We start from the raw sequence: 24,810 nt of genomic DNA, 5'->3' as shown, positions 1-24,810 counted from the left end.
TTAGCGACAGAACAACTAATTATAATGCCCTTATCCTCCTGGTTGTTTGCCAAACTTTTTTTCAATTTCCAAAACCTTGTTTAGATATTATTTCATGTGGCAGAGTCTCGCTAGATGCTAACTAAATACCTTTCCCTCCTTGAGCACACCATTAGATGGCATTTCCCAGCCTCCTTTGAAACTGGATATGGCATAACTGGGTTACAATCAATGGAATATGGGTGGATTTACATATAGCACTTTCAAGCCTCCCAAAGAATAGAACTGAAGGACTCAGGCCCTAGTGGGCATGGCCGTAGAAAACTGTATTTTATTTGCAATTGTTTACTTCCTCATCTTCCAAGGGGCTTACATGGCTCTACCCGTGGCCACAGGATTTCCCTACTTCCTATGAGGCAGATTCCCTCCCATCTTAATAATATCAGGCATGGACATATGACAAGGCTTTAGCCAATGGAACAAAAGTAGGTGCTGTTTATGTCACATCTGAGCAAAAGTTTAAAGAGGTGTCAAAACTTTTCTCCTATTCCTTTGCTCTTCCCTTCTATCATAAGACAGGTATGACCTTCACAGAAGCTGCTTCTTCAGCCTGAGTCCCCAGATGGGCAGAAACAGAGCCAGACCCTGGAAAAGAGCCTTCACTAAAGTGCAAACTAAAAGTCAAATAAGCAAGAAATAAACTCCAGTTACTGTAAGCCACTGGAATTTCACTGTTGTTTGTTTTTAACTGCAGCAAAGCAGACTAGTACAATAGTGGCTCCAAAAGACAGAAGATGCCTAGACCCCTGAGTCATTGCTTAGACAACAGCAGCCTAGAGCCTCATCCGACCAGATGCCTTATGTTGGACTGCCGCATGAATAAGAAATAAAATGTTATTGCACTAAGCCACTGAAATGCTGGACTCACTTGTTACTGTAACAAGCTTACTCTGATTAATATACTTTCCCTGTGAAGTCTTTCCTCATCACCAGAATTAATTATTCTCTTCTCTATTCTGTTTCTGTACTCTATGTATACTTTTACTGTACATTCTATTATATTAAATAGTGCTTTTTAAACTGAATTATAGTTGATTTATAATACTGTGTTAAATTTCATGTGTACAGCAAAGTGATTCGGTTACACACATACACACACACACTTGATTCTTTTCCATTATATATACACATACATTTGATTCTTTTCCATTATATATACACACATTTGATTCTTTTCCATTATATATACACACATTTGATTCTTTTCCATTATATATATACACATTGATTCTTTTCCATTATAGTGTATTATACGATACTGAATATAGTTCCCTATGGCATACAGCAGATCCTTGTTGTTTATCTATTTTATATATGGTAGTGTGCATCTGTTAATCCCATACTCCTAATTTATCTCCCCTCTTCACAAGTTTGTTTTCTATGAGTCTATTTCAGTTTTGCAAATAAGTTCATTTGTACTATTTTCTATATCCACATAGAAGTGGTATTGTATTTGTTTTTCTCTGTCTTACTTCATTTAGTATGATAATCTCTAGGATCATCCATGTTGCTGCAAATGGCATGATTTCATTCTTTTCTATGATGAGTAATTAATATATGTATCTTCCTTATCCATTCATCTGTTGACAGACACTTAGGTTGCCTCCAAGTGTTAGCTACTGTAAACATGCTGCTATGAACACTGGGGTACACGCATCTTTTCAAATTAGAGTTTTCTTTGGATGTAGGTCCAAGAGTGGGGTTGCTGGATCATATGGTAGCTTTATTTTTACTTTAAGGAACCTCCATACTGTTTTCCATAGTGGCTGTACCAAATCACATTCCCGTCAACAGTTTGGAAGGTAGTCTTTTCTTCACACCCTCCCCAGCATTTATTATTTGTAGATTTTTTGATGATAGCCATTCTGAATGGTGTGAGGTAATACCTCAAAGTGGTTTTTATTAAACAATTTTTATTAGAGTATAGTTGATTTGGGCTTCCCTAGTGGCTCAGATGGAAAAGAACCTGCCTGCAATGCTGGAGACCCAGATTCCCACCCTAGGTTGGGAAGATCCCCTGGAGAAGGGAATGGCAACCCACTCCAGTATTCTTGCCTGGAGAATCCCATGAACAGAGGAGCCTGGTGGGCTATAGTCCATGGGGTCACAAAGAGTTAGACACGACTGAGTGAGTAATACAGTAACAGTTGATTTACAAGGTCTGTTAGTTTGAGGTGCATAGCAAAGTGAATCAGTTACACATATATCCACTCTTTTTTTAGATTCTTTTCCCATACTGGTCATTTCAGAGTACTGAGTAGAATTCAACGTGGTTTTTGATTTGCACTTCTCTAATAATTAGCATCGTTGGTCATCTGCATGTCTTCTTTGAAGAAATGTTTATTAAATAGCACCTTTTTACACACACCAGCTTCCCCTACTAGTGTATAAGCTCCATGAGAGCAGAGCTGCTAGTCTAATCATCTTTGAATCCCAGCACATAGCAGATGTACACTTAAAAATAGGCAGGTGCTCTTACTGTAACAGGTCAACAGTTCATAAGCACCCACATACCTCAATATTAGTTTTAATGTCAATGAAAATATCTCCCTCTTCCAATTACAGGGTTTCTGTATCATTATCACTTTGAAAGTAGATGGGTATGGATTGCTAAGTAAGGACTAATTCACTAAATACTGCCAAACTGGAAATGCTAAAACTTAAATGGTGCTTTGGGAACACATGGTCATTAAAATCTAAAACTTGCACACTCTATAGTTAGTACAAAAATTTTAAATAGTTTATTTCCCAAAGTAACTAAACACACACACATATACATATAAATTCATACCTGATTTCTTTGCTTTTCTACTTCATCCTCAGACATGCAGTTGGACAGAATCTCAGACCATTCCAGGCGCTCCTCTGGTGTCTTCATTGCAAGACTATCAAACATTTCAAAGTAAAGCCATGCCAGATCCTTAGCTAACTGCAGCTTCCCACATGCAATGTGCCTCCATGTAGACCAAGACAGGCGTGGGTAACCTCCCTCTATGGTCCGTGTTCGCACATAGGTGGATATCTTCCTGAGATAGTGAAGACTGAATTTGGAAGGAGGGGGAATCTGCAAGGCACCCACTATAAAGGGTTCTGCTTTCACCCAGAGGAGAACTCCGGACTGATCCATATTATCTCTAAGGACATCTGCATGAAAAGGCTTCTTTGCATACCTAGGAAACAAAGTTTCTTTACAAACTAATTTGAAACAAAACTCATTTACACATTTTCTTGTAAGGTGACCTCTCCCTTAACTGTTTTTAAATGTACTGCTGCTGCTGCTGCTAAGTCACTTCAGTTGTATCTAACTCTGTGCGACCCCACAGACAGCAGCCCACCAGGCTGCCCCATCCCTGGGGTTCTCCAGGCAAGAACACTGGAGTGGGTTGCCATTTCCTTCTCCAATGCTTGAAAGTGAAAAGTGAAAGTGAAGTCGCTCAGTTGTGTGCGACTCTTAGCGACCTCATGGACTGCAGCCCACCAGGCTCCTCCATCCATGGGATTTTCCAGGCAAGAGTGCTGGAGTGGGGTGCCACTGCCTTCTCCATTTAAATGTACTAGGTCAGTTTAAAAAGTGAATAGATTTTTTGGTCAGATCTCATCATAATCTATTTGAGCAAGAAAAAAATGTGATAAAACCATCTGACTTGTTCAAAGTGGTTGTTCTAGGAAGAGTATAAATGCATGAGGTATGAGATAGATGCCTGCTCAGGATAAAGAAAAGAAGAAATGGAAAAAGAGAGCCATCCTATCACCAGAAATCTTGCTCTACCCTGAGGGCAAACACTAATCAAAATAAGAGGAATAACATTCCAAAGTCTAATCACTTACATATAGAGGATGAGATTGATTAAAGATTGGGTGTGTTAGTTGCCCATATGAGTGCAACATCAAGCACTAGCACGAGGTGGCACACAAGAACGCTCATGCAAACATAAACCGAAAAAACTGACCAAGGAAATTAAAGCACCTTTACTCTCCGTAACAGTTAACCTGCTCTGGCATATTCTATTGTCCTTAGTTCAGGAGCAATATTTTTAGATTTTGTTGGTTTATTGCTTGTTGTAACAACAAGACACCATTTTAATGGAATATTTATTAAATATCTAAAAATGGAAGGGGAGCAAAGTATCCATAGGCCTACCACCAAAGGGAAACTGGTTAATATTTTACTGTACTTCCTTCCTTTTTCTACACAGGTTTTTGAATGTTCATAGTTGTGGTAACACTGTATATTTTGCATTGTATAATACAATTCTGTATTATTTTAAAAGCTGAAAAAATATACTCCAGTTTACTCAACTGTTCTATTTTCAGACACCTTGTAAATTTAATTTTTTTCACAAAAACAAGACAGACAAAATAGTGATCATTGTTGAAGCTGGATGATGAGCACATGGGGGTTCACTTACCTATTCTACTTTTATATATGAGAAATTTTTCCGCGATAAAAAGTTTAACGTTTTCACTTTTATAAATAATGCTATAATTACCACCTTTCTGCATATATTCTGGCTTGTGATTAATTCCCAGAGAAAATTTTCAAATGTGCATTTGTGAAATGAAGTAATTGACATTTCTCAAGTTCCTGCCATATATGTCCACTGCTTTCCAAAATGATTATATAAAATTTTCCATCAGTTGACCAAGCAATGGTTTTCATCGAGCACGCCTCAGCATTAACCTTACTTTAAAAACCTTCATTTTATGACTGGATGAAAAAAAGTGTTACTGCTATTTTTGTTTGGCACTTGATTCTAAGAAAGCTGTGCTTCTTCGGGGAATTCTCTGTTCAAAAAATAACGGACATAAATTACGTGCATATTATGCGCCAGGTAGCATTCTAAGTATTTCATGTTCTTCACCTTCTTTCATGCTTACAATCACCTAGAGATACATATATTATCCCCATTTTCAGATGAGAAAACGGGGGCTTAGAAAAGTTAAGTGAGTTACTTACCTAGAGTCACATACTTGAGTTGGCAGAGAACCCTGGATTAGAATTCAAGTCACTCTGACTTCAGAACTGAGCTACTTACAAATATATATATTAATACTTTAGGAACCCAGTTTTAGGAGAATCTGGAAAGTGGGAGTGAATCCAGAAGAGAATTACCAGAATGAGTGGTCTTAAACGGAGGGCCACGTAAGGGCCAGGTGAAGAATCATGGAAGCATGAACCCCAGAAAGGGTGTGAGAGGGTGGATGACAGCTATCTTTGAACTCTCTGAGTAAAATCAGACGATGCAGGTTCTGTGAGGAAGATCTTGGTCCACTCCAGTATAGTCCACCTGTCTCTATAGCGAGCAATCAAAAGCTCAATGGAGACGAACCCTCTATTCTAACCACGAAATTCCGGACGGCTAAATTCATAAACATAAACGGAAGCTCCTTTCCGCTTCAAAAGCTTCCCTGGGATGCCCTGGGATCCTGGTTTTTCAGGAAGGGAGACCAGCGTGAGGCCCAAGGCCGTCCTCCCGAGGCTTCGCCGCCACCTCATCCGCTGTCCAGGGTAGGACGCGGTCCAGGTTGGGAGGCGGGATGTGCAGCCCGAGGGCGCCCCGATCAGACTTCGGGAACAGAGAAGCCCCAGGTAACAGGGTCTGTAGAGGACCCAAAACCTGGCGAGCGCAAAGGCTGCCTTCCCAGCCGGAGCCTGAAGCGAGATGGTCCCTCTCCTCCCTCCCTGGCGTGGGCCCGCGAGCGGTTACCTGCGAAGGCAACTGGCCGTTCCCCCGGACCTCTCAGGGCGCGGCCGTGCCTTGCGCGCCAGACCGGCCCAGCGCTCGTCGCCCAGCTTCTGCGCAAGCGCGAGGTCTCGCACCACCGAGACCTGGCGCACGACATTGCTAGAGCGGCCCAGTACTTCTTTCGCGATCTGCGAAACACTTGGCTGGCGCCAAGAGTCCTTGATGCTGGAACCTGGAACCAGACCTGGCTGCTTTCTGGAGTCGAGCTTTTCTACTCAGGGTAGTAGGAAGTTTTCTATGCCTCCACAGAGCTGTGGTCAGCGACTAGCTGCTGGTAAGGTCAGCACGCTTTCATCAGTAATAATAATGAAAGTGACAGTTTACTTTTGTAGAATACTATGAACTGGGCACTGATTAAAGCACCTTAACTTATCTGTCTTCCTAAGAGCACTCTAAGTACACTTGTTTTACAGATGAAGAAACTAGGGCTTAGAGAGGTGAAAGTACCACAGCGACCGAGCAAAGATACAAACCCAGGCTATCTGAAGCGAGAGCGACCAGGGTGAGCTCATGTCAACCATGTTACTGCTTTTAAGTTTTTTTTTTTTTTTTTGGATTTCACCTAGTATAAGAACATCACTCTTTTCTCTAAACTTTCATTTTATGATTTTTGGCCATTTTCTGTTTTCTTAGTTCGTTTATGGCCTCTAGGTGTGGGAGATACAAAGGTAAAAAAGACCGTAAAATGCAATTTAGCTCCTCTTGCATGTGGCCTCTCTCCCTTAGTAGGCATCTTCCTGAAAGCAGTAACCTGGCCTCCCTCTTAGCTCTGCACTGTATCTGGCACAGTGTTAGCCACTTGAATTACAGTAGTGAACAAAACATAAAGCCCTTGTTTTCTTGGAGTGTATATTTTGATAGGGAGAATGGGTGAATGCCAAATCTGAGCTGAGGCCTGAAGAATAAGAAGCCAGCACACGAAGATCACAGTTAAAGCGACTTTTACGCAGTGGCAGACTCTGTTCTAAGCTGCTGCCTTAAACAGCTGTTAAGAGAACAGTCCATATTCATGCTCTCATGAAACTGGCATTCCAGTATGTGTGTGTGAGGGCAGGGATGAAAATAATAGAGCAGTATAAAAACAGAGATTCAATAGTTGCTAATTTTGGTTGCTCCGTCAAGAAGTCTTCTATAAAGTGGTGAATTTAAGCTGTTATCTGAGTTTAAAAAGGAGTCACCCCTGTTAGGATCTGAGGGAAGAGTGTTTCAGGCAGAAAAAAAACTAGAATAAAGGCCTTAACTAGGAATGAGCTTGATGTATTCAAAAAAGATAAAGGAAACTGTTTTGCTGGAAAACGTGGTAAGGAGTATACTAGGTGAAGGTACAGATCATGTACGTTTTTTGTTCTTTTTTTCCAAGCTTTATTAAAAAATAATGTTTCTTACTGGCCACATGTGGCTATAGAGCACTTGAAACTTGGCTAGTTGCACACTGGAATGATGCTGAGAGTCAAGGTGCATTCATTTATACATTCCTTCCTATGTCCTGCTTCCTGATTCTGACTTTTGCCTGCCACCTGCTGTGATCACTTGATCACCATAGCTGCATTGCCAATCATGGCTCAAATATTTATCTGTGAGGTTTGCTTTTTCTATTTAAGTTCCCATAAATTTTTATTTCATTATATTTATTCTGCAGATGATCACTGGCATGTTTGAACAGTATCATTCTCCCATTTCCCCAGCTCTTTATATTCTAGACTGAGAGATTTTAGATTATCATCTTAATCTGACTTTATACACATTCCTTATTTTTTGAGATGTAACAGTACAGACTTTTAGGATTGTACAGGAAGAGACTCTCGCCTTTGGGATGTTACTAGATTTTAGAACTAAGATATTTTCTAGGATTAACATTATTCTGAAAATTTGGGTGACTGCTTCAATTTCTTTCGTCTCATCCTCAGTCACCCCTTCTCTTCCTGAGGATGAGATAGGTGGATAGTATGATCGATTCAATGGACATGAGTTTGAGCAAACTACTGGAGATAGTGAAGGACAGGAAAGCCTGGCCTGCTGCTTTGCATGGGGTCGCAAAGAGTCAGATACAAACATGACTGAGCAACTGAACAAATCTGGTTCTTTATATTATCAATGTTTTAACATTGACTCAGCTAGGCCAGTATTCCTCTTTAAACTTTTTAGGCACTAGAGAATAATTAGGTAGATGGTTTATTTAAAGTTATATATTTAAAGTTATATATTTGTCTTTCCCTGCCTATTAATATTTTTAATGTGTATGATACCCAAGTGATATACATATATATAATTGATAAATTTTAAATCTCTTTAGACATTTCTTATGGGGCTTCCCTGGTGACTCAGTGGTAAAGAATCCGCCTGCCAATGCAGGAGACATGGTTTGATCCCCGGGTCAGGAAGATCCCCTGGAGAAGGAAATAGCGACCCACTCTAGTATTCTTGCCTGGAGAATCCCATGGACAGAGGAGCCTGGCAGGCTACAGTCCATGGGGTGACAAAGGGTTGGACACGACTTAGTGGCTAAACAAGTAAACATTATTATATTATCTAATAGCTAGTATACAGGCTGGGGATCTTATTGTTAAGTGCAACGGAAAGTCATTCGAGGCTTTTAAGCAGAGAAATTATATGATCTGACATGTGTGTAAAAAATCATGGCAGGGAAAAGGGTCGGGGTGAGAAAGAGATCCTAAGATATTAGGAGTGGAGGCAGGGAGACGAGTTAGGAAGCCCTTGCCTGGTGGGAGATGATGTGACTTGGCCAAGAGGTGGTGGAGATATATAATAGTGGACAGATTCAAGAAATGGTTTAAAGGTAAAGATTCGGATAGGGGACACAGGAGAGAAATCAAGGAAGATACCTGAAGCTTTGCAGTGAACAACTAGGTGGTGATTTACTGAAATGAGCAAAGGGGTGGGTGGAAGGGGTCAGAGGGTCGTTTCTGGTAGGGGTTTTTTTTGTTTTTTTGTTTTGGTTCTTTTAAGTGTAATATTTATTATTCTTTGCGTGGTTACTATGTGCCAGACGCTGCGCTAGACGGCTTACAGATTAAAATTTCACAATACTATCAGTAAATGCTGTGCCTCAGTTTTGTAGAAAAGAAGCTTAGGCTTAGACTTGGGACAAGGCGCATGTTCTCACCGCTAGAAGTGGTGGAAGCTGAATTCGAACCTAAGTCTGTCTGCTTCCACGGACATCAGGCCTCTTCTTTGCGAAACGAAGACCGTTTCGCGTGAGTTTTGTTAGGAGAAGGCAAATCATGACCTAAGCGTCGCGTCCGTTGTACCGTTGACTTTCAGTCATTGTCCCCGCCCATCTCGCTCGCGTACCTCCTCCCGGGCGTCCAGCGCCTAGCTCTATATGAATGAAATTCCTAGACTTGTAACCAATATAAAACTTCCCTCCTGTAATTGGCCAGTGCTGGAGGAAGAGCCTTGTGATTGGTAGAGAGTCCAAGGAGGCGGGCGGAGGGAAACTTCTCGTACCGTGGACGCCGGCTCTAGGACGCATCCTACATCACCAATCTTTACGTAATTTTCTCCGACTGGCAGGTGCCTGGGCCGGACGGATTCCTGCGGCGGCGCGATTCTCTGACGTTTCCCCTTCTAATTGGCCGGGAGCTGCGGCTGCAGTCCCGAAGCCTAACTGGCCGCCCGCGCCGCCTCGGAGGTGAAGTGTACTGCACTGATTGGCTGTGAGGCGCCGGCCGCGTGTGATGTCCGGAGCAGCGATTGGCTCTGGCCCGCTAGGGGCTTCTCTCGCCGGGACTCGGGACTCCCGGGAAGTGGACTGGTAGAGGAGGGGGCAAGCTAGCTGTCGCTCCTAACTAAGTCGGAGACCCGGGCGTAAGACGGCTTCTCAGGGCCCGGTGGGCTGACGAGCCGACGCGGCGGCGGGGGCTGTGAGGAGTGCGGGGGACCGGGGCCGGCACAGAGGGACTATGGCCCCGCAGAACCTGGGCACCTTCTGCCTGTTGCTGCTGTACCTCATCGGGACCGTGATCGCCGGGTGAGGAATTGGAATCTGCGGGCACGGGGCCATTAAGTCAGTCTTGGCTAGGAAGCAGGCTGGGGAGAGAAGGGGACATTGTCCGACGGGGGGAGTGGTAGGGGGCGTTGCTGTGGTGAGGCGGTGGAGAGGAGGAGTGGGTAGTGTGGGCCAGGCTAGTGGGATGGAGAGGACGACAGTGGGTGACCCGGGAGATAGGGACTTAGACTCGGAAGCCCTAGAGCTAGATTTGCCCAGAGAAGCGAGGGTTGGATGCAGTGACAAACGCAACGTGGGATGAGGGGCTGCTGAGTTTGGAGAAGGGGACGATACAGTGTTAAGTCTACAACGAGCCGTTGGGCTGGCATTAAAGTGGGTGGGTTGTGATACCAGGCAAAGTGAGGAAGTGGGGAGAATAGGTAGGGTAGCCATGCCGGGACTGAAAGAAATTGGAATGAAGGAGCAAGGCAGACCCTTTGAAGAGCCCTTGTACCTTTCAGCTTCGTGAGATACTGAGCCTAAGCTGTCATGCCTCATTGTCTCTCCAGGAAGCATTCTTAGGGAGCTGAGTAGTATTACAAGCAGAGGGGCGAAACATTTCACGAATAGCCAGTAGACTGGAATTCTAGCCCCACCCAACTTATGAATTATGTGACTTTGAAAGAAAACCAAAATTCCCATCTTTGACATGAGGATGATAATGTGCCACCTGTTTGAAAGAAGCAGGACCTCCTGGACTCTAGAGATTCTCCAGCCTTTAAGATCCACTGTCCTGTAGGGCCGGTATCCACTGAATTTGATATGCCAGGCTCATATTTAGAATGTGGAAAATAGTAAATCCTTAGCTTCTGACAAATTTGTAGGTTACTCTGAAAGAAGAAAGCACTACTTAGAAGAACTTGACACTTTTAAGTGCTTATTATTCTCTTAAAAGTCCCCCCACCCTGTGTGCATATATGCTTAAACTTTTTTTTTCCCCTTGTGAAACATCTTATATTTCTAAAATAAAAATCTTCTTCTCCTAGGTAAAACTTTATTGTATTTTTAACATGTTTTTGTTAGCACTTTTTGCACTTAAAGCAATGTGTACCTTAAGTTGTTTGAACAAGATGTCAGCATGCTGCTGCTGCTGCTAAGTTGCTTCAGTCGTGTCCAACTCTGTGCCATCCCACAGATGGCTGCCCACCAGGCTGCCCGTCCCTAGGATTCTCCAGGCAAGAACACTGGAGTGAGTTGCCACTTCCTCCTCCAATGCATGGAGTCGCAAAGAGTCGGACACGACTGAGTGAGTGAACTGACTGAATGACTGCAAAATTGATATTTTCTCTTTTTCAGCGCAAAACTCCACAACTCATACATTCAAATGAATGTTATTCTCTTTTCAGGCTTCTCTTGTTTGGGCTTTGACTTAACTTCTGTGTTAACCTTTGAAGTTAATTTCAGCCACTTCATCTTTAACATTCAAAGAGTGCTACTGTTAGTCAGAATGTTTATATGATACAATTTTTTTGGATAAAGAAAATCATCCTTTGAGATTATTTGATCTTTGGAAGCAGTCAAGTCATTTGAAGTCGATAATAGAGGATGACAAAGAGACTCAATTTGATTATAGCGGTATGACCATAAAATAAGAAAATGACTTTCTTGACTAAAACTAGTTATCCTAAGAATGCCACAGATACTTTGAATAATCCTAGCATTGTTCAAAAAGTACATAGCCTCTCATTATGATTGCTTCAGTGTATGAAACTCATTACAAATTCTGGTGTGGTTTTTTAAGTCATTCTTTTTGTGTGTCACATATGTACCTTCATTTTCCTACCTCTTTGCTCAGACACAAACCTAAATGTAAAGGAAAAAATTTCACTTTTAAAAATGTAATGTATAACCCTTTAATGAAGTATCTTCTCCCTCTCCTGCATCCCCAGGCGAGACTTCTATAAGATCTTGGGGGTGCCTCGCAGTGCCTCTATAAAGGATATTAAAAAGGCCTACAGAAAACTAGCCCTGCAGCTTCATCCTGACCGGAATCCTGATGATCCACGGGCACAGGAGAAATTCCAGGATCTGGGTGCTGCTTATGAGGTGAGTCAGGAAGAAGGTAAAGTATAAACAAAACCTTGCAGATACAGAAAAGACCATGTAACGCAGAGTAACACTCCCGTTTTTCAGGTCACTTTTTAAAAGAAATAGACAGTAGATAAAAGTAGTGCTCAGTGCTGTATTGTACATGTATTTTAGAAGGTACTACTTCCTGCCCTTTTCATATCAGCATTTGTTTTATTAAGGAGAGTAGTGTTAAAAAAGATGAATGAAAGCAGATAGAATTGGTAGATTAATAGTAGATTGGAAGTTGGAGCCAGAAGCAGAAACAAAATCTAAATGAGGATTGCAAATCCACCCGCCTACGTGGACCAGGCAGATAATATGCATGGCAGGTATTAGGTAAAACAGGAGAGTGGATATTCTGCCTCCATTTTAGCAATCATCAGGGAATGAAGAGGACTGTGACAAACTGAAGACTTCTTGACTCATTTCAAGGGGGCAGCTGTTTTTCAACCCCAACCAGTTTTTGCCATATATAGATGTAAGCACTGTGTTGCCAGATCATTTAATTTTTCTAGAGGAGTGGAATCCCTGATTTTTTTGGTAAATTTTCGTGGTTATAACGTGTTGGGAACTAATTCAATTTAAAATTTTCTTTTATGTGCAGATCAAAGAAAACATAGCTATAGTTTGAATTTACAACCTCTAATCTAGAGGTTAAAACATTTTGATGTGTATCATTTCATTTAATCTTCATTAGGACAACATGAAATATAGTAGAGCTGGGCATATTCTTATTCCCATTTTCTTTCTTTTTCATTTTTAACAACACAGAGGAGTATTTATTGAATCCTAATCACCTTTTTTACTGTTTGAAAAACCGTTTCACACAGAACCATTTTACACAACACCATGGTGAAAAAATTTTTACAAATAAGCAGCTGATAATCTTTCATGTGTATTAATATAAGAGTTAGCTGCTTAGCATGTGTTGCAATTCACCTTTCCCCTAGAAATAGGATAAGAGATTGGTGGTTATATTTTTTTTTCAGCTTTGTTGAGATATAATTGATAAATGAAATTGTAAGATATGTAAAGTGTACGTTGTGGTGATTTGATATGTGTATACATTGTGAAAGGATTTTGCTCAGTCCCTCACATCATGTATTTCTTTTTATAGTGAGGACATTTACTTTCTGCTTTCTTCACAGCTTGCAGCTATACAATACATTGTTATCAGTTCTAGTCACCATTTATTCCCATTTTCTAAAAGGGCACAGAAAAAATTAATTTGACTCCAGTAGTCAGGGAGCTGACACTGTTTCCACTGTTTCGCCATCTATTTCCCATGAAGTGATGGGACCGGATGCCATGATCTTCCTTTTCTGAATGTTGAGCTTTAAGCCAGCTTTTTCACTCCTCTTTCACTTTCATCAAGAGGCTTTTTAGTTCCTCTTCACTTTCTGCCATAAGGGTGGTATCATCTGCATATCTGAGGTTATTGATATTTCTCCCAGCAATCTTGATTCCAGTTTGTGTTTCTTCCAGTCCAGCGTGTCAGACTTTATCTTTTTGGGCTCCAAAATCACTGCAGATGGTGACTGCAGCCATGAAATTAAAAGATGCTTACTCCTTGGAAGAAAAGTTATGACCAACCTAGATAGCATATTCAAAAGCATTACTTTGCCGACTAAGGTCCATCTAGTCAAGGCTATGGTTTTTCCAGTAGTCATGTATGGATGTGAGAGTTGGACAGTGAAGAAGGCTGAGCGCCAAAGAATTGATGCTTTTGAACTGTGGTGTTGGAGAAGATTCTTGAGAGTCCCTTGGACTGCAAGGAGATCCAGTCAGTCCATTCTGAAGGAGATCAGCCCTGGGATTTCTTTGGAAGGAATGATGCTAAAGCTAAGACTCCAGTACTTTGGCCACCTGATGCGAGGAGTTGACTCATTGGAAAAGACTCTGATGCTGGGAGGGATTGGGAGCAGGAGGAGAAGGGGACGACAGAGGATGAGATGGCTGGATGGCATCACTGACTTGATGGACTTGAATCTGAGTGAACTCTGGGAGTTGGTGATGGACAGGGAGGCCTGGCGTGTTGCAATTCATGGGGTCACAAAGAGTCGGACACGACTGAGTGAACTAAACTGAACTGAACTGAGTCAGGGAGCTACAGCTTCTGAATTCAGATTAAATCCCTATATAGTGAGAAGATTGGAAACAAGTCTGGAAAATATTTTAGTGGAGGAAACCACAAAGAGGGGATTCCTAAGGCCGCCTGGGTTAAAGAAGTGAATGAAGTAAAAGTGATTTATATGCACATGAAACTTAAAATTAATGAGGTTTCCCTTTCTTCTCTCAACACCTATAGGACCAAAATTCCTAACCTTAGGCTCACAAATAAACTTGAGAGAGTTGGTGGACCCTCTTAAATTACTATATGTAACATTTTGTTTCTTGTTAATATGGATTCCATGTTTTGCACTTTATTTACCATGAATACTCCCATTACTTGATAGAAACCCAATAATCAAAACTATTTTCTGGGAGAACTGTTGCTAAGGATTTTCCATCCTCTTTGTAGATTCTCCATGTTGTTTCACCATGACCTAGGCAGGCTATACATGCATCATTCAATGAAATTGCATTTTAACTGAGAACCTTTCTAGTCCCCAGTTCAAATTTTCTTTCTTCTTTGTGTCATTCACTTGATTGCCTGTCTTTGGTCCTTGGATAAATCAGTGTCCACAAATCAAAATCTCACTAAAGTTGAAGGGTCTATTGTGAATACGTCTGTCTTCTCTACTGAGCTGAGATTACTGCAGGTAATTAGTTGAGACTGGTTGATTGGCCAGTCAACTAAGAAATTCCTCTCTTTCTCTTAAAAATAAAAGTTTCCAAGACTGGAATAAAACTGCATTTAGACAGAAGAGAAGTGAGGAGTAAGTGAATGATAATAGATAACTTTAAGGGTAGTTTTGGATGAGTTATTACAGAAGCCTCCTATGTCCAAAAAGAAGCTGACTTAAAAATAGTCTTTGTTTGGGGGGGTTTGAAATGGAATTTCCTATGGATCCAATGTAGAATTAATTTCTTTGCCAAGGCAAGAACAGAGAAGTGGACTTGAAAGTGAAAATATTGAAAATCCCAATAACATAATAATGAGGGTTTTTCTGTTTTGTTTTTTAAGTTAACTCTGCCCATTTCTATTTCCCCAAAGTAGCTTTTTTTTTTTTTTAAAGGATATTTACCAAACCCTTTATTTTTCACCTGCTCTATCATAGTGGCTTTAGTTGAGTACTCTAGTCACTTCTAGTCTAACTCATTTCTCTTTGATTTTAAGAATGCTCACTTTCTTATACACTGACTTTCTTCTTATCCTTCTGAATGTATATTAAATGTTAATAGTTTTTTTTTTTTTTTTTTACTGTGGCTCCTTACACATCATTCAGGCCCTGAGCCAAAAATGTGTCCTATTTACATATGCCAATCAGATCTTCCCTTTCTTTTGCTGAGTCAACAAGCCCCATATATTTCCAACCTTTTTTTTTCCTGAGCCAACACAAGTATGAGTTTCGAATAACTTTTTCCTTCCGTCTGCTGTCTAAATAGAAATGTAAGAATACCAAAGAGCATAAAGTTGTTGAATTTTCAGTTATGTTGTTGTTTAGTTGCTAAGTTCTGTCAGTCTCTTTGCGATGCCATGGGACTGTAGCTCGCCAGGCTCCTCTGCCCATGGAATTCTCCAGACAGGAATTCTGGAGAGGGTTGCCATTTCCTTCTCCAGGGGGTCTTCCCAACCCAGGGATCAAACCTGCATCTCCTGCTTAGCAGGCGGATTCTTTACCACTGAGCCACCTGGAAAGCCCCTTCAAAGTGCATATATTTCAGAATGCTGTCAGTAAATGGGAAGCTTTTTTTGGAAGGCAAATTTTGAATAACGCTGAAGCTTATTTTGTTTTACATTCTTTATTCTAGATATGAAATGGTCCCAGTGAGAAAGCATATACTTATGACTGAGCATCTAGTTTTCTAAAACCATTAAAACTTTAGAAAGTCTTTTTTCAAGTTGTGAAATTGAGCTTGAGCATCCTTCGTAGAGCAGTATCCCTTTTCACTCTTTGCAATTCAGACTCGGGACATTGTGAGCTGTATGTGCCAGACAGCACTCTTCCACAAATGGATTTCTACATATATCAAAAGAATGAAAGGGGAATATGAAAATATTGCAGTGTAGACCTTTCTGGAAACCTGTCATTTGATTCTCTCGACTTGCCAATCTCTTAATTTGTGTGGGGTAGTGTCGGGTAGAGCTTATGGTATAGGAATTCATCTCACTCTTTCCTGTTACTGCCCTCACATTCATAGCCATGTCGCTAATCTTGTTAGTGCTAATCTGCATGATGTTTATGCAGCTCCTTGAGTTCTGATCAATTTAAATTAAAAACACGAGTTGAGCATTGTGAAAAGTTACAAAGTGAACGTGGATCAAAGAATTTATTAACTCTTAAACATGCCTCAATACCATACAAAATGAAAACCACCATCCACTAAAATTTTACACACAGTATCAGAGTTTACAAATTCTGAAACATGGATGTGAACGCACCGTACCAGACCATTTTTCCTAATCGGCCCCTCCGCTGGCTTTTGCCCCCAGGTTCTGTCGGACGGTGAGAAACGGAAACAGTATGACACGTATGGTGAGGAGGGCTTGAAAGACGGCCATCAGAGCTCCCATGGGGACATTTTTTCACAGTAAGTGACTTATCCGTCTGCAAAGTACTAGTGTCTGAGAGTGGATCACGTAGTGATTATTGAAGAAGTATCCTTGCTCCCTTGCTCAGAATCTTTTGATGAAAAGTACAACTCAACTGATCCTTGACCAGCAGGTCATTCATCATCCTTTGTATGGGAATGTACCTCTCTATTTTCACAAAGCTCCAGCAAAGATGGCTAGTACTTATAGGATGTCCTTCTAGCCAACCATATCAGTTGAATCAATTCCCACTCTGTTGGGGGTGATATATGTTGGAAACCAGTTCATTTTGTCTCCTCGCTGTCTTCAGATCTGCAAACCACTTACTGAGCAAGATGATTCTTGTAAGAGAGAGAAATTCCTGCTCCTATACCCAGAGCTGCCTCTTCATCCTGGCAGCAAGAAAGGGATGATTGTGATCATCAGCATTGGTGGAAGGAGTCAGGGCAGAGAACTCTCCGTCTCTTGCTGCTCCCGGCTTTCTGAGCATGCTGAGTGGCTGGATGATAAACACCTTACCTTCCCACTCTTTGAGGCCCACTTTATTGAACATTTGAATTTTCATGTGCTCTGATGATGCATAAATAGGTGGTCTTGATCGGGGGTTTTGAGTCAAATTATAAATAAAAAGATATTTGAATATGCATTTCTGTGGGGGGAGGATGCAATGCTTTCTTCAGATTCTTATAAAGAGTTTTGTGAACTCAAAAAAAGTAAGAATCACAGTTGCTATGTTTAGTGTTTGGGGGTGACAGTAGATTTTCAGGACCTGTGAAGATGTGTGAGGAATATGGTTAGGAAATCCTGCTTTTCCCCAGGATTGATTTGGCTGCTTTAGCCTACCAGGGAAGTGTTCTGTTCAAACCTCTTGGCAGTTAGAAGTGATACCCAGAGATGCCAGAAAGAGAAAAGGCTCTGCCCATGCCCCTCCTGCATCAAAATCCTCTCCCTCTGCTTTTATTCAAGATTCAGGGAGTCTGTTCACCGAGACTGGGGGATTTTTTGTCTTTTTTTTTCTGGAGGGAGGAGTTGAGGGGTTGTATAGTTGTCATCACTATGCTAACATCTGAGACTTCTTAACCAAAATTTAAGACTAAAATTAGAACTCCTATGGAGTTAAAGGTCACTGTTTATATTAAAGTGATGCTTCTGTTATTTAACACAAGTTAATTTTGACCATATGAGACCAGAACTTCCTTTTCTGTCAGGTCCAGAGTTTTACTGAGGCTGATGCTTTTTTAGTTTAATTATGTATCCAAGATTTTTGTACAAAGCAGTAGCTTCTTTCACCAAAGTTAGTATCTAAAAAGCATATAAAGGTGAACACTACAAGAGTCCAAAATTACTGTTGGTTTCAGCAATACATGGGCTTATAGATACTATACCCTTTCTCAACATCTCCATTATATTCTGATATTTGTCAGTATTAAAGAGATTATTTTTTCATTGATTTATAATTCATTGGCATACTTTGTACACTGTATTGTATATCTAGACAATATTAAAAAGTAGTTTTTTTGTGTTGGGGCAATATATATGTGCTGTATATTTATACTGTAAATACTATATAAGTTATATATGATGTTATTACTTCAGTGTATTAAAAATGTCTTTCAGTTTTGCTCATTGGTAGGTCACAATATTTTATCAGTGTGAAGAAAACTAAAATTGTAAGAGGTGAATTCTGATTTCTTTTCCTGATGATTTTACACTTACCAACAGCTTCTTTGGAGATTTTGGTTTCATGTTTGGAGGAACCCCTCGTCAGCAAGACAGAAATATTCCAAGAGGAAGTGATATTATTGTAGATCTAGAAGTCACTTTGGAAGAAGTGTATGCAGGAAATTTTGTAGAAGTAAGTCCAAATTTTGCACCTATTCATATTAACTCTAGAATGTGTTGTTATGACTAAAACTAAGAGGTTTCTGGGTACCTTCTCTGTCTTTTAGGAAGGGGGGCAGTGCGTAGAATTGAATGAATCATAATCCATGATTATGTTCCATGGACTAATGATTAGTTCATGATACGCTGTAATTGTTTCATGAACTCATTTCTCAGCCCAAGAACTTAATAAAACAATAAACCAGGACTTGTATCTACCTACATGCTACTTCCCTATTCCATCCCCCCACCTCCCTTCCCAGGTGACTACGTCATATCCTGAGTTTCATCTCTATTGCCACTCTTTATTTGTTCTATTATATGTGTATGTATACCTGAATAGTATTTCGTTCACTCACATTGTTTCTGACTTTTTGAAAACAACATCAGACTACATTATCTTCTGAGACTGGCCTCTTTTTACTTACTCTTAATATTGTCAGGATTCACCCATGTTGTTGCTTACAGCTGTAATTCTATTGAATAGAATTTCACTGTGACCACATTGGATCAATAGGCATGTAGGTTGTTTCCAGTTTTTTTTCCAGTTCCAAACAGTGCTATTAGGAAGCCTTATACCTATATTCAGGTACAGAGATTAATTTCCCATGTTCCCTTGCAGGCCTGTTATCTGTAGTCATTGGCTATACATAATGTACACATCACTTTCTTATAGTTAGCAAATTCCTTGTTAATCTAATTGTAAAGAATGTATGTGACCTTGCTATTTAAATGCCCCCACGGTCGATTCTTTTTAAGAAAAATAATTACTCTAAAAGAGCATAGTGGTTAGAAGTGCAGACTTTGGAGCTAGACTTGCCTGATTTAGAGTCCTGGCTCTGCCATACATTGGTTGTGTGACCTTGGTCATATTACTGAGCCTTTCTGTGCTTTCATTCCATTCTCTGTAAAATGGAGATGATAGCAGCATCTGTGTCATAAAGAGTTCGTAAATACATGTGATTAGGGCCTTGCTTGGCACATATTAAGTGCCATAACTGTTAGCTCTAATTACTTTTATTGTTTATTCTGTTGAACTGGGCTTCATACGTTAGTAGGCTTTGAGGGATTTTTCTCCAAGCATTCGCCTCATTCAGCTGCATAGGCATGCATTTCTTCATATATTTTATTATATATGAAGGATATAATATATATATCCTTTGATTTGGAGGGATCAGAATATTTGATTGCAGTCAGCTACAAGGAGATGCTCATTGTGTCTCTTCTTACAGGCTGAGTATCTAGATTGAGGCAACATTGGAAAACAGTGCCAGATTGAATTGCCTGAAACAAGGAAGTGTTTTCATGAGGTTAATCATGGCTAATCTTGGAGTGGGAGCCACATGCCAGCTTTTGAAGGCTGTGGTTGTTCTTCAGGGCTCCTGCTTTACACAGCTCAAATTTCTCGAGAAATAGTAATTCTGTGGACTATGTTAACTCAGTAGTATTTCTTTGTGGCTTAGAAAAAGTGATCCTATGCACACTATCTTCTAGTTCTCTTCCTTACCCTCCTCTCTCTCCTCCAGCTTTAGAATTTGAGTCCGTTAAAGATCCATTTACTACAGTCCTGTGTGGGGGCTGACTTGTAACTCCTCCAGGACTTCCCTCAGCTGTGGGTCTCCCTGAAGGATGGCTTGGGAGAGAAGGGAAGGTTCCAGCCCAGATCCGGTGAGGAAACTGAAATCTGGGGGATGCAAAGAGAAGCTTATGCTGTGTGTGCACTTCCTAGGTGGTTAGAAACAAACCCGTGGCGAGGCAGGCCCCTGGCAAACGGAAGTGCAACTGCAGGCAGGAGATGCGGACCACCCAGCTGGGCCCTGGGCGCTTCCAGATGACCCAGGAGGTAGTCTGCGACGAGTGCCCGAATGTCAAGTGAGTAGAAGCACCTTGTTCGCTCTGCCAAAGGACACTTTAATCATCTCATTGGTTTAATAAGATGCCAGTGGTCCATACCTAGATTTTTTTTCCTTCCCTTTCTTCCTCGTGTCCTGCCAGAGGACAGAGCAAAGAAATTTACATTTTTGTTTCTTCTTAAAGTATCTCTTCTGAATGTCTTCTTTTATGTCCATAAACAAATCAGCTTTATTTCTGAATATTCTTAAAGTTGTTGATATTCCATTTTTTTCTACTTGGAATATTTAGAGCAATCTTATATGTCTAGCTAAATTTCAGATTAGAGACATATTGTTTGCTGATTATATTGTGAACACAACTATTTATTGAACCTTCAATTGTATGTATTAAATCTAGCTCATTTATTTGTGGGATCAGGGGGAAAAATCAGATAGGATAAACTCACCTGTTAGATTTTCTGATAAACATGACACTGTCCTTTCAGGTGGACACTGATGTAAGTGTAAGTGCTTTTCTCTGTTACTGATCCTCATGTTAAAACAGCCGGCCAACTGTAGGCCCTTTTGGAATCAGTGGTTGTGTGATTACGTGATACATAGAAGCTTTGCCCTGGCATTTGGCAGGTGGAAGGTGTGAATGGATATCGAGTGGCTTTGTCATCTAGAGATATAGCCTAGTCTTCCAAGAAACAGTAGATTGAGTAGATAAAACTTGAATTATCTGTGTCTGGGATTTGGTTTATATTTTCATTTGCTTTTCCTTTTAAATTCTCTTTGTCTCAGACTAGTGAATGAAGAACGAACACTGGAGGTAGAAATTGAACCTGGGGTGAGAGACGGCATGGAGTACCCCTTTATTGGAGAAGGTGAAATACTGACATTGATGTTTTATTATCATAACTTTCTGCTCTCTGATTGCTTATGAATACCTCCCACCTCACCCCATACTTCATGGCCACGTAATAAATGCATGCATCATTTCCAACACACTTCCATTGTTTTTTAGGATACAGGAAGCTTTTTGTGACCATCTTTAAGCTGTAGCATTACTGTTTATCCTTTGAATATGATGACCAAAAGTTACTGTCTAGTAGCCTAAGTTGGACTTCCCAGGTGGTGCTAGTGATAAAGAACCTGCTTGCCAGTGCAGGAGGCATAAGAGACGTGGGTTTGATCCCTAGATCAGGAAGATCCCCTGGAGGAAGGCAAAGCAACCCACTTCAGTATTCTTGCCTGGAGAATCCCATGGACAGAGGAGCTTGGAGGGCTATGGTCCATGGGGTCACAAAGAATCAGACATGACTGAGTGACTTAACATGCACACACAGCCTAAATTATATCAAAGTTTAAGATGTTCAGAACTTAATGGATTAATTTGAACTCCCCAATAAAAGAAGAGACGTAACTCTAATTGACATTAATAAGATGCTCTCAGACCTCATTTTGGGGTTAAATTTAAAACTCTAAAGAAAAAATAGCTTTAAAATATAAGGTTCATATATATGGAATTTAGAAAGATGGCAATGATGACCCTGTATGCAAGACAGCAAAAAAGACACAGATGTGTATAACGGACTTTTGGACTCAGAGGGAGGGAGAGGGTGGGATGATTTGGGAGAATGGCATTCTAACATGTATACTATCATGTAAGAATCGAATCGCCAGTCTATGTCTGACGCAGGATACAGCATGCTTGGGGCTGGTGCATGGGGATGACCCAGAGAGATGTTATGGGGAGGGAGGTGGGAGGGGGGTTCATGTTTGGGAACGCATGTAAGAATTAAAGATTTTAAAATTAAAAAAATTAAAAAATAAAATTTAAAAAATATAAGGTTCAGAAATCAGTGAATCATTCTTTGTTTAGGAAATAGGTCAACTTATTTACTGCTGTGCCTGAGGCACAGGTGAGCCTCACTAATAATGTAAAATTTGATATAACCAGGTAGGGAGACTGTGCTCACAGATAGGCTTAACAGTCAAAGCCCAAGTTAGTGGCTTTAAAAACTTTTTTCAGCTACCAAACAGATTTGCAGTGTTCTGCTTACAGTGTGTGGTAATCTCTTCTGAGTAGGTGAGCCTCACGTGGATGGAGAGCCAGGAGACCTGCGGTTCCGAATCAAAGTTGTCAAGTAAGTCATCTCAGTTTGGAAGTCTTCTTTGGGTTGGAGCCCCTTATTGAGCTTAAATATTTATTTACTCAGGACTTAAGATTCTAAACGATGTTGGTTGGAGAGCGTTGATAAGACAAGTAAGGAGGTGTGAAAGAGAAGCAGATGAGGAGGTCAGAGATATTAACTGAGGAAATGCGCCCCATGCAATAATGGGAGACTTTTCCATAGACAGAACCTACTGTGACGTTATCTGCAGCTGCTGGGCAGCTTCCCTGGTTGCCTCTCTTCAACATGCAGTGCCCCTTACATAAGAATTTTGCCTGGAAGTCAGGCTTTCTTGGTTACCACTTCGGAGACCAGTGATGCCTCTGCTTCTAAGGATTCACTGAAACAAGATTCCCACCCAAATATGGAGAAATGGGCCCCCAATGCCAAAGACTTTTCTCTCTCAGAGCACTCCTTAATCTCAGTGATCTTTCCCCAGTGTTCTTCATCTGCCTTGTCTTTCTGATCACTTCCTGGGAAACTGGGATATGTTCTGTTTCCTGAATGAACCTAGTCCCTTCTCAAGTCCATATCTTTGCCAGAATTCCCTCTTGTCCTGTCCCCAGTCTCCCATGCACCCTCCTTATCTACAGCTTCAGAGCTGACCGGGCCTTTATAAACCCAGCTCTGGGATCCCCACCGATCTCTGATGCCCTTCTCCCCCAACTCCATGGCCAGAAGTCCTCTTTTTTCCGTAATCTGATTACTTGTATTTTAATTATATGCTTTTGCTGATCACAAGCTCCTGAAGATGAAGGCTTAATAAATCCTACTAACTTTATAGTCTCTATTAATACTATACACAAAGGAGTGTCTTAAGAGATGCTTATTGCTTGAAAGAGTGGCAACCATCCTTTTCCATGACTTTTCTAAAAAGTTTTTGAACTCTTCCAAAAAAAGACTTTGGAAGTTACTGATCTTTACCTTGTTCTCTTCCAGGCACTCCATATTTGAAAGGCGAGGAGATGACTTATACACAAATGTGACAATCTCCCTCGTAGAGTCTCTGGTGGGCTTTGATATGGACATTACTCACTTAGATGGTCACAAGGTAAGCAAACTAGTTCTTTTAAAAGTCCTGTCCTTTTAAAGCCTTCCTGTGGCTGATGTTGAGGTTACTTCAGTCCTTTGGAGCCACAGAGACATGTTTTGCTTGCCCCTTCATCCTGGTGCTCTGCTGAGCTGTGAAATGCGCTCTGGGTATCAGTGCTCACTGGAAGCTGTGGGTTGTGTTCCGAGAGTACAGTCCTTCTCTACATCCCCTTTTGCTTTCCAGGTACATATTTCCCGGGATAAGATCACCAGACCCGGAGCCAAGCTATGGAAGAAAGGGGAAGGGCTCCCCAACTTTGACAACAACAACATCAAGGGCTCTTTGATAATCACTTTCGATGTGGATTTTCCAAAAGAACAGTTGTCAGAGGAAGCAAGAGAAGGTGAGGGTATAATGTTTATTGTTCAGGGAAAGATGAGTTCTGCTTTAGAAGGATCAGAGGCTTGGAGGGTGAAGGCTACAATGGTTGCTTGAGAAGAGGGCCCAGGTGGTGGGTCGTAAGTAAAAAGGAAAAGGTAAAGGAGAAAGGAAAGAGGTCAAAAGTGGAAAGAGGACAGAGAAGAAGGGATGGAAGACAGCTGAAGAGCTTTCTGTTCATTCCAGCTGCCTCTTCTCATGGAATTTTGTGGGGTGTGTGTGTTGTATGTCTGCCTGAGACACAAAGACAAGGGATTCCCTTGGATGTGCGTGTATGGGTATCCTCACGTGATGAAGTTGGACATGGGTGGTTACTTGTTTAATTCAGATCCATGCTTGTCCTAGGGCCTTTTGTGGAGCCTTCCTGTGAGACATGCTCTTTAAGCTACATTTTTGTTAATGGAGTCATTTGTTCATTCTTCCTCCAGGTATCAAACAGCTGCTGAAACAAGGATCAGTGCAGAAGGTTTACAATGGACTGCAAGGATATTAAGAATGAATAAAATTGGACTTTGTTTTAAAATAAGTGAATCAGCGATATTTATTATCTGCAGGGGTTTTTTTGTGTGTGTGTATTTTTGTTTTCATTTTCAATATGCAAGTTTGATTTAATTTTTTTTCTTCTAATGATCGTCATGAAATGAGTAAGCGGGCTTAAGAATTTGTCCATTTGTGTTGAGAAAAGAATGACCAGCAAAAGGTTTAACAATACCTCTCCCTTTGGGATTTATGTCTGGTGCTGCCGCCCGAGTTTCAAGAATTAAAGCTGCAAGAGGACTCCAGAAGCAAAAAGACACTATACAAAGGGTTGGAGTTAATGGTTAGCTGTTTCATTTGAAATGCCAACTGGAGAAGTCTGTTTTTAAATACATTCTTTTGTTAATTTTT

The 24,810-nt window shown here is 40.9% G+C and overlaps 2 protein-coding genes across 7 annotated transcripts in view; one reads left to right on the top strand and one right to left on the bottom strand.

Annotated features, from left to right (window-relative positions):
* Positions 1–5,852, bottom strand: part of TBCCD1 (TBCC domain containing 1) — a 23,050-nt gene extending 17,198 nt beyond the window's left edge. For 2 of the 5 annotated variants that reach the window (XM_069558412.1, XM_069558430.1), the window contains exons 1-2: positions 5,748–5,852; positions 2,831–3,209 (exon numbers count right to left, since the gene is read on the bottom strand). In XM_069558412.1, coding sequence (XP_069414513.1) covers positions 2,831–3,166 — 336 coding nt within the window. In that variant the 5' untranslated portion in view covers positions 3,167–3,209; positions 5,748–5,852. Of the gene's footprint in view, positions 1–2,830; positions 3,210–4,996 lie in introns of all 5 variants that reach the window. The other 3 variants (XM_069558420.1, XM_069558439.1, XM_069558447.1) reach the window with 3 other exon arrangements.
* DNAJB11 (DnaJ heat shock protein family (Hsp40) member B11) lies at positions 5,828–24,810 on the top strand. 2 transcript variants are annotated; one of them, XM_069558459.1, is made up of 11 exons: positions 5,828–6,060; positions 9,321–9,777; positions 11,685–11,841; positions 16,463–16,560; positions 18,284–18,416; positions 20,172–20,314; positions 21,079–21,161; positions 22,367–22,424; positions 23,391–23,502; positions 23,728–23,887; positions 24,351–24,810. In XM_069558459.1, exons 2-11 carry the CDS (start codon positions 9,710–9,712, stop codon positions 24,413–24,415), a joined length of 1,077 nt encoding a protein of 358 aa, XP_069414560.1. In that variant the 5' UTR covers positions 5,828–6,060; positions 9,321–9,709; the 3' UTR covers positions 24,416–24,810. The 2 variants fall into 2 exon arrangements, with proteins under 2 accessions (XP_069414560.1, XP_069414568.1); XM_069558467.1 differs by having other exon boundaries at positions 5,841–6,065.

Source organism: Ovis canadensis, chromosome 1 (genome assembly GCF_042477335.2).
Source record: "Ovis canadensis isolate MfBH-ARS-UI-01 breed Bighorn chromosome 1, ARS-UI_OviCan_v2, whole genome shotgun sequence".
In the NCBI taxonomy this organism is placed as follows: domain Eukaryota; kingdom Metazoa; phylum Chordata; class Mammalia; order Artiodactyla; family Bovidae; genus Ovis; species Ovis canadensis.
This window is presented reverse-complemented; position numbering and strand designations above follow the sequence as displayed.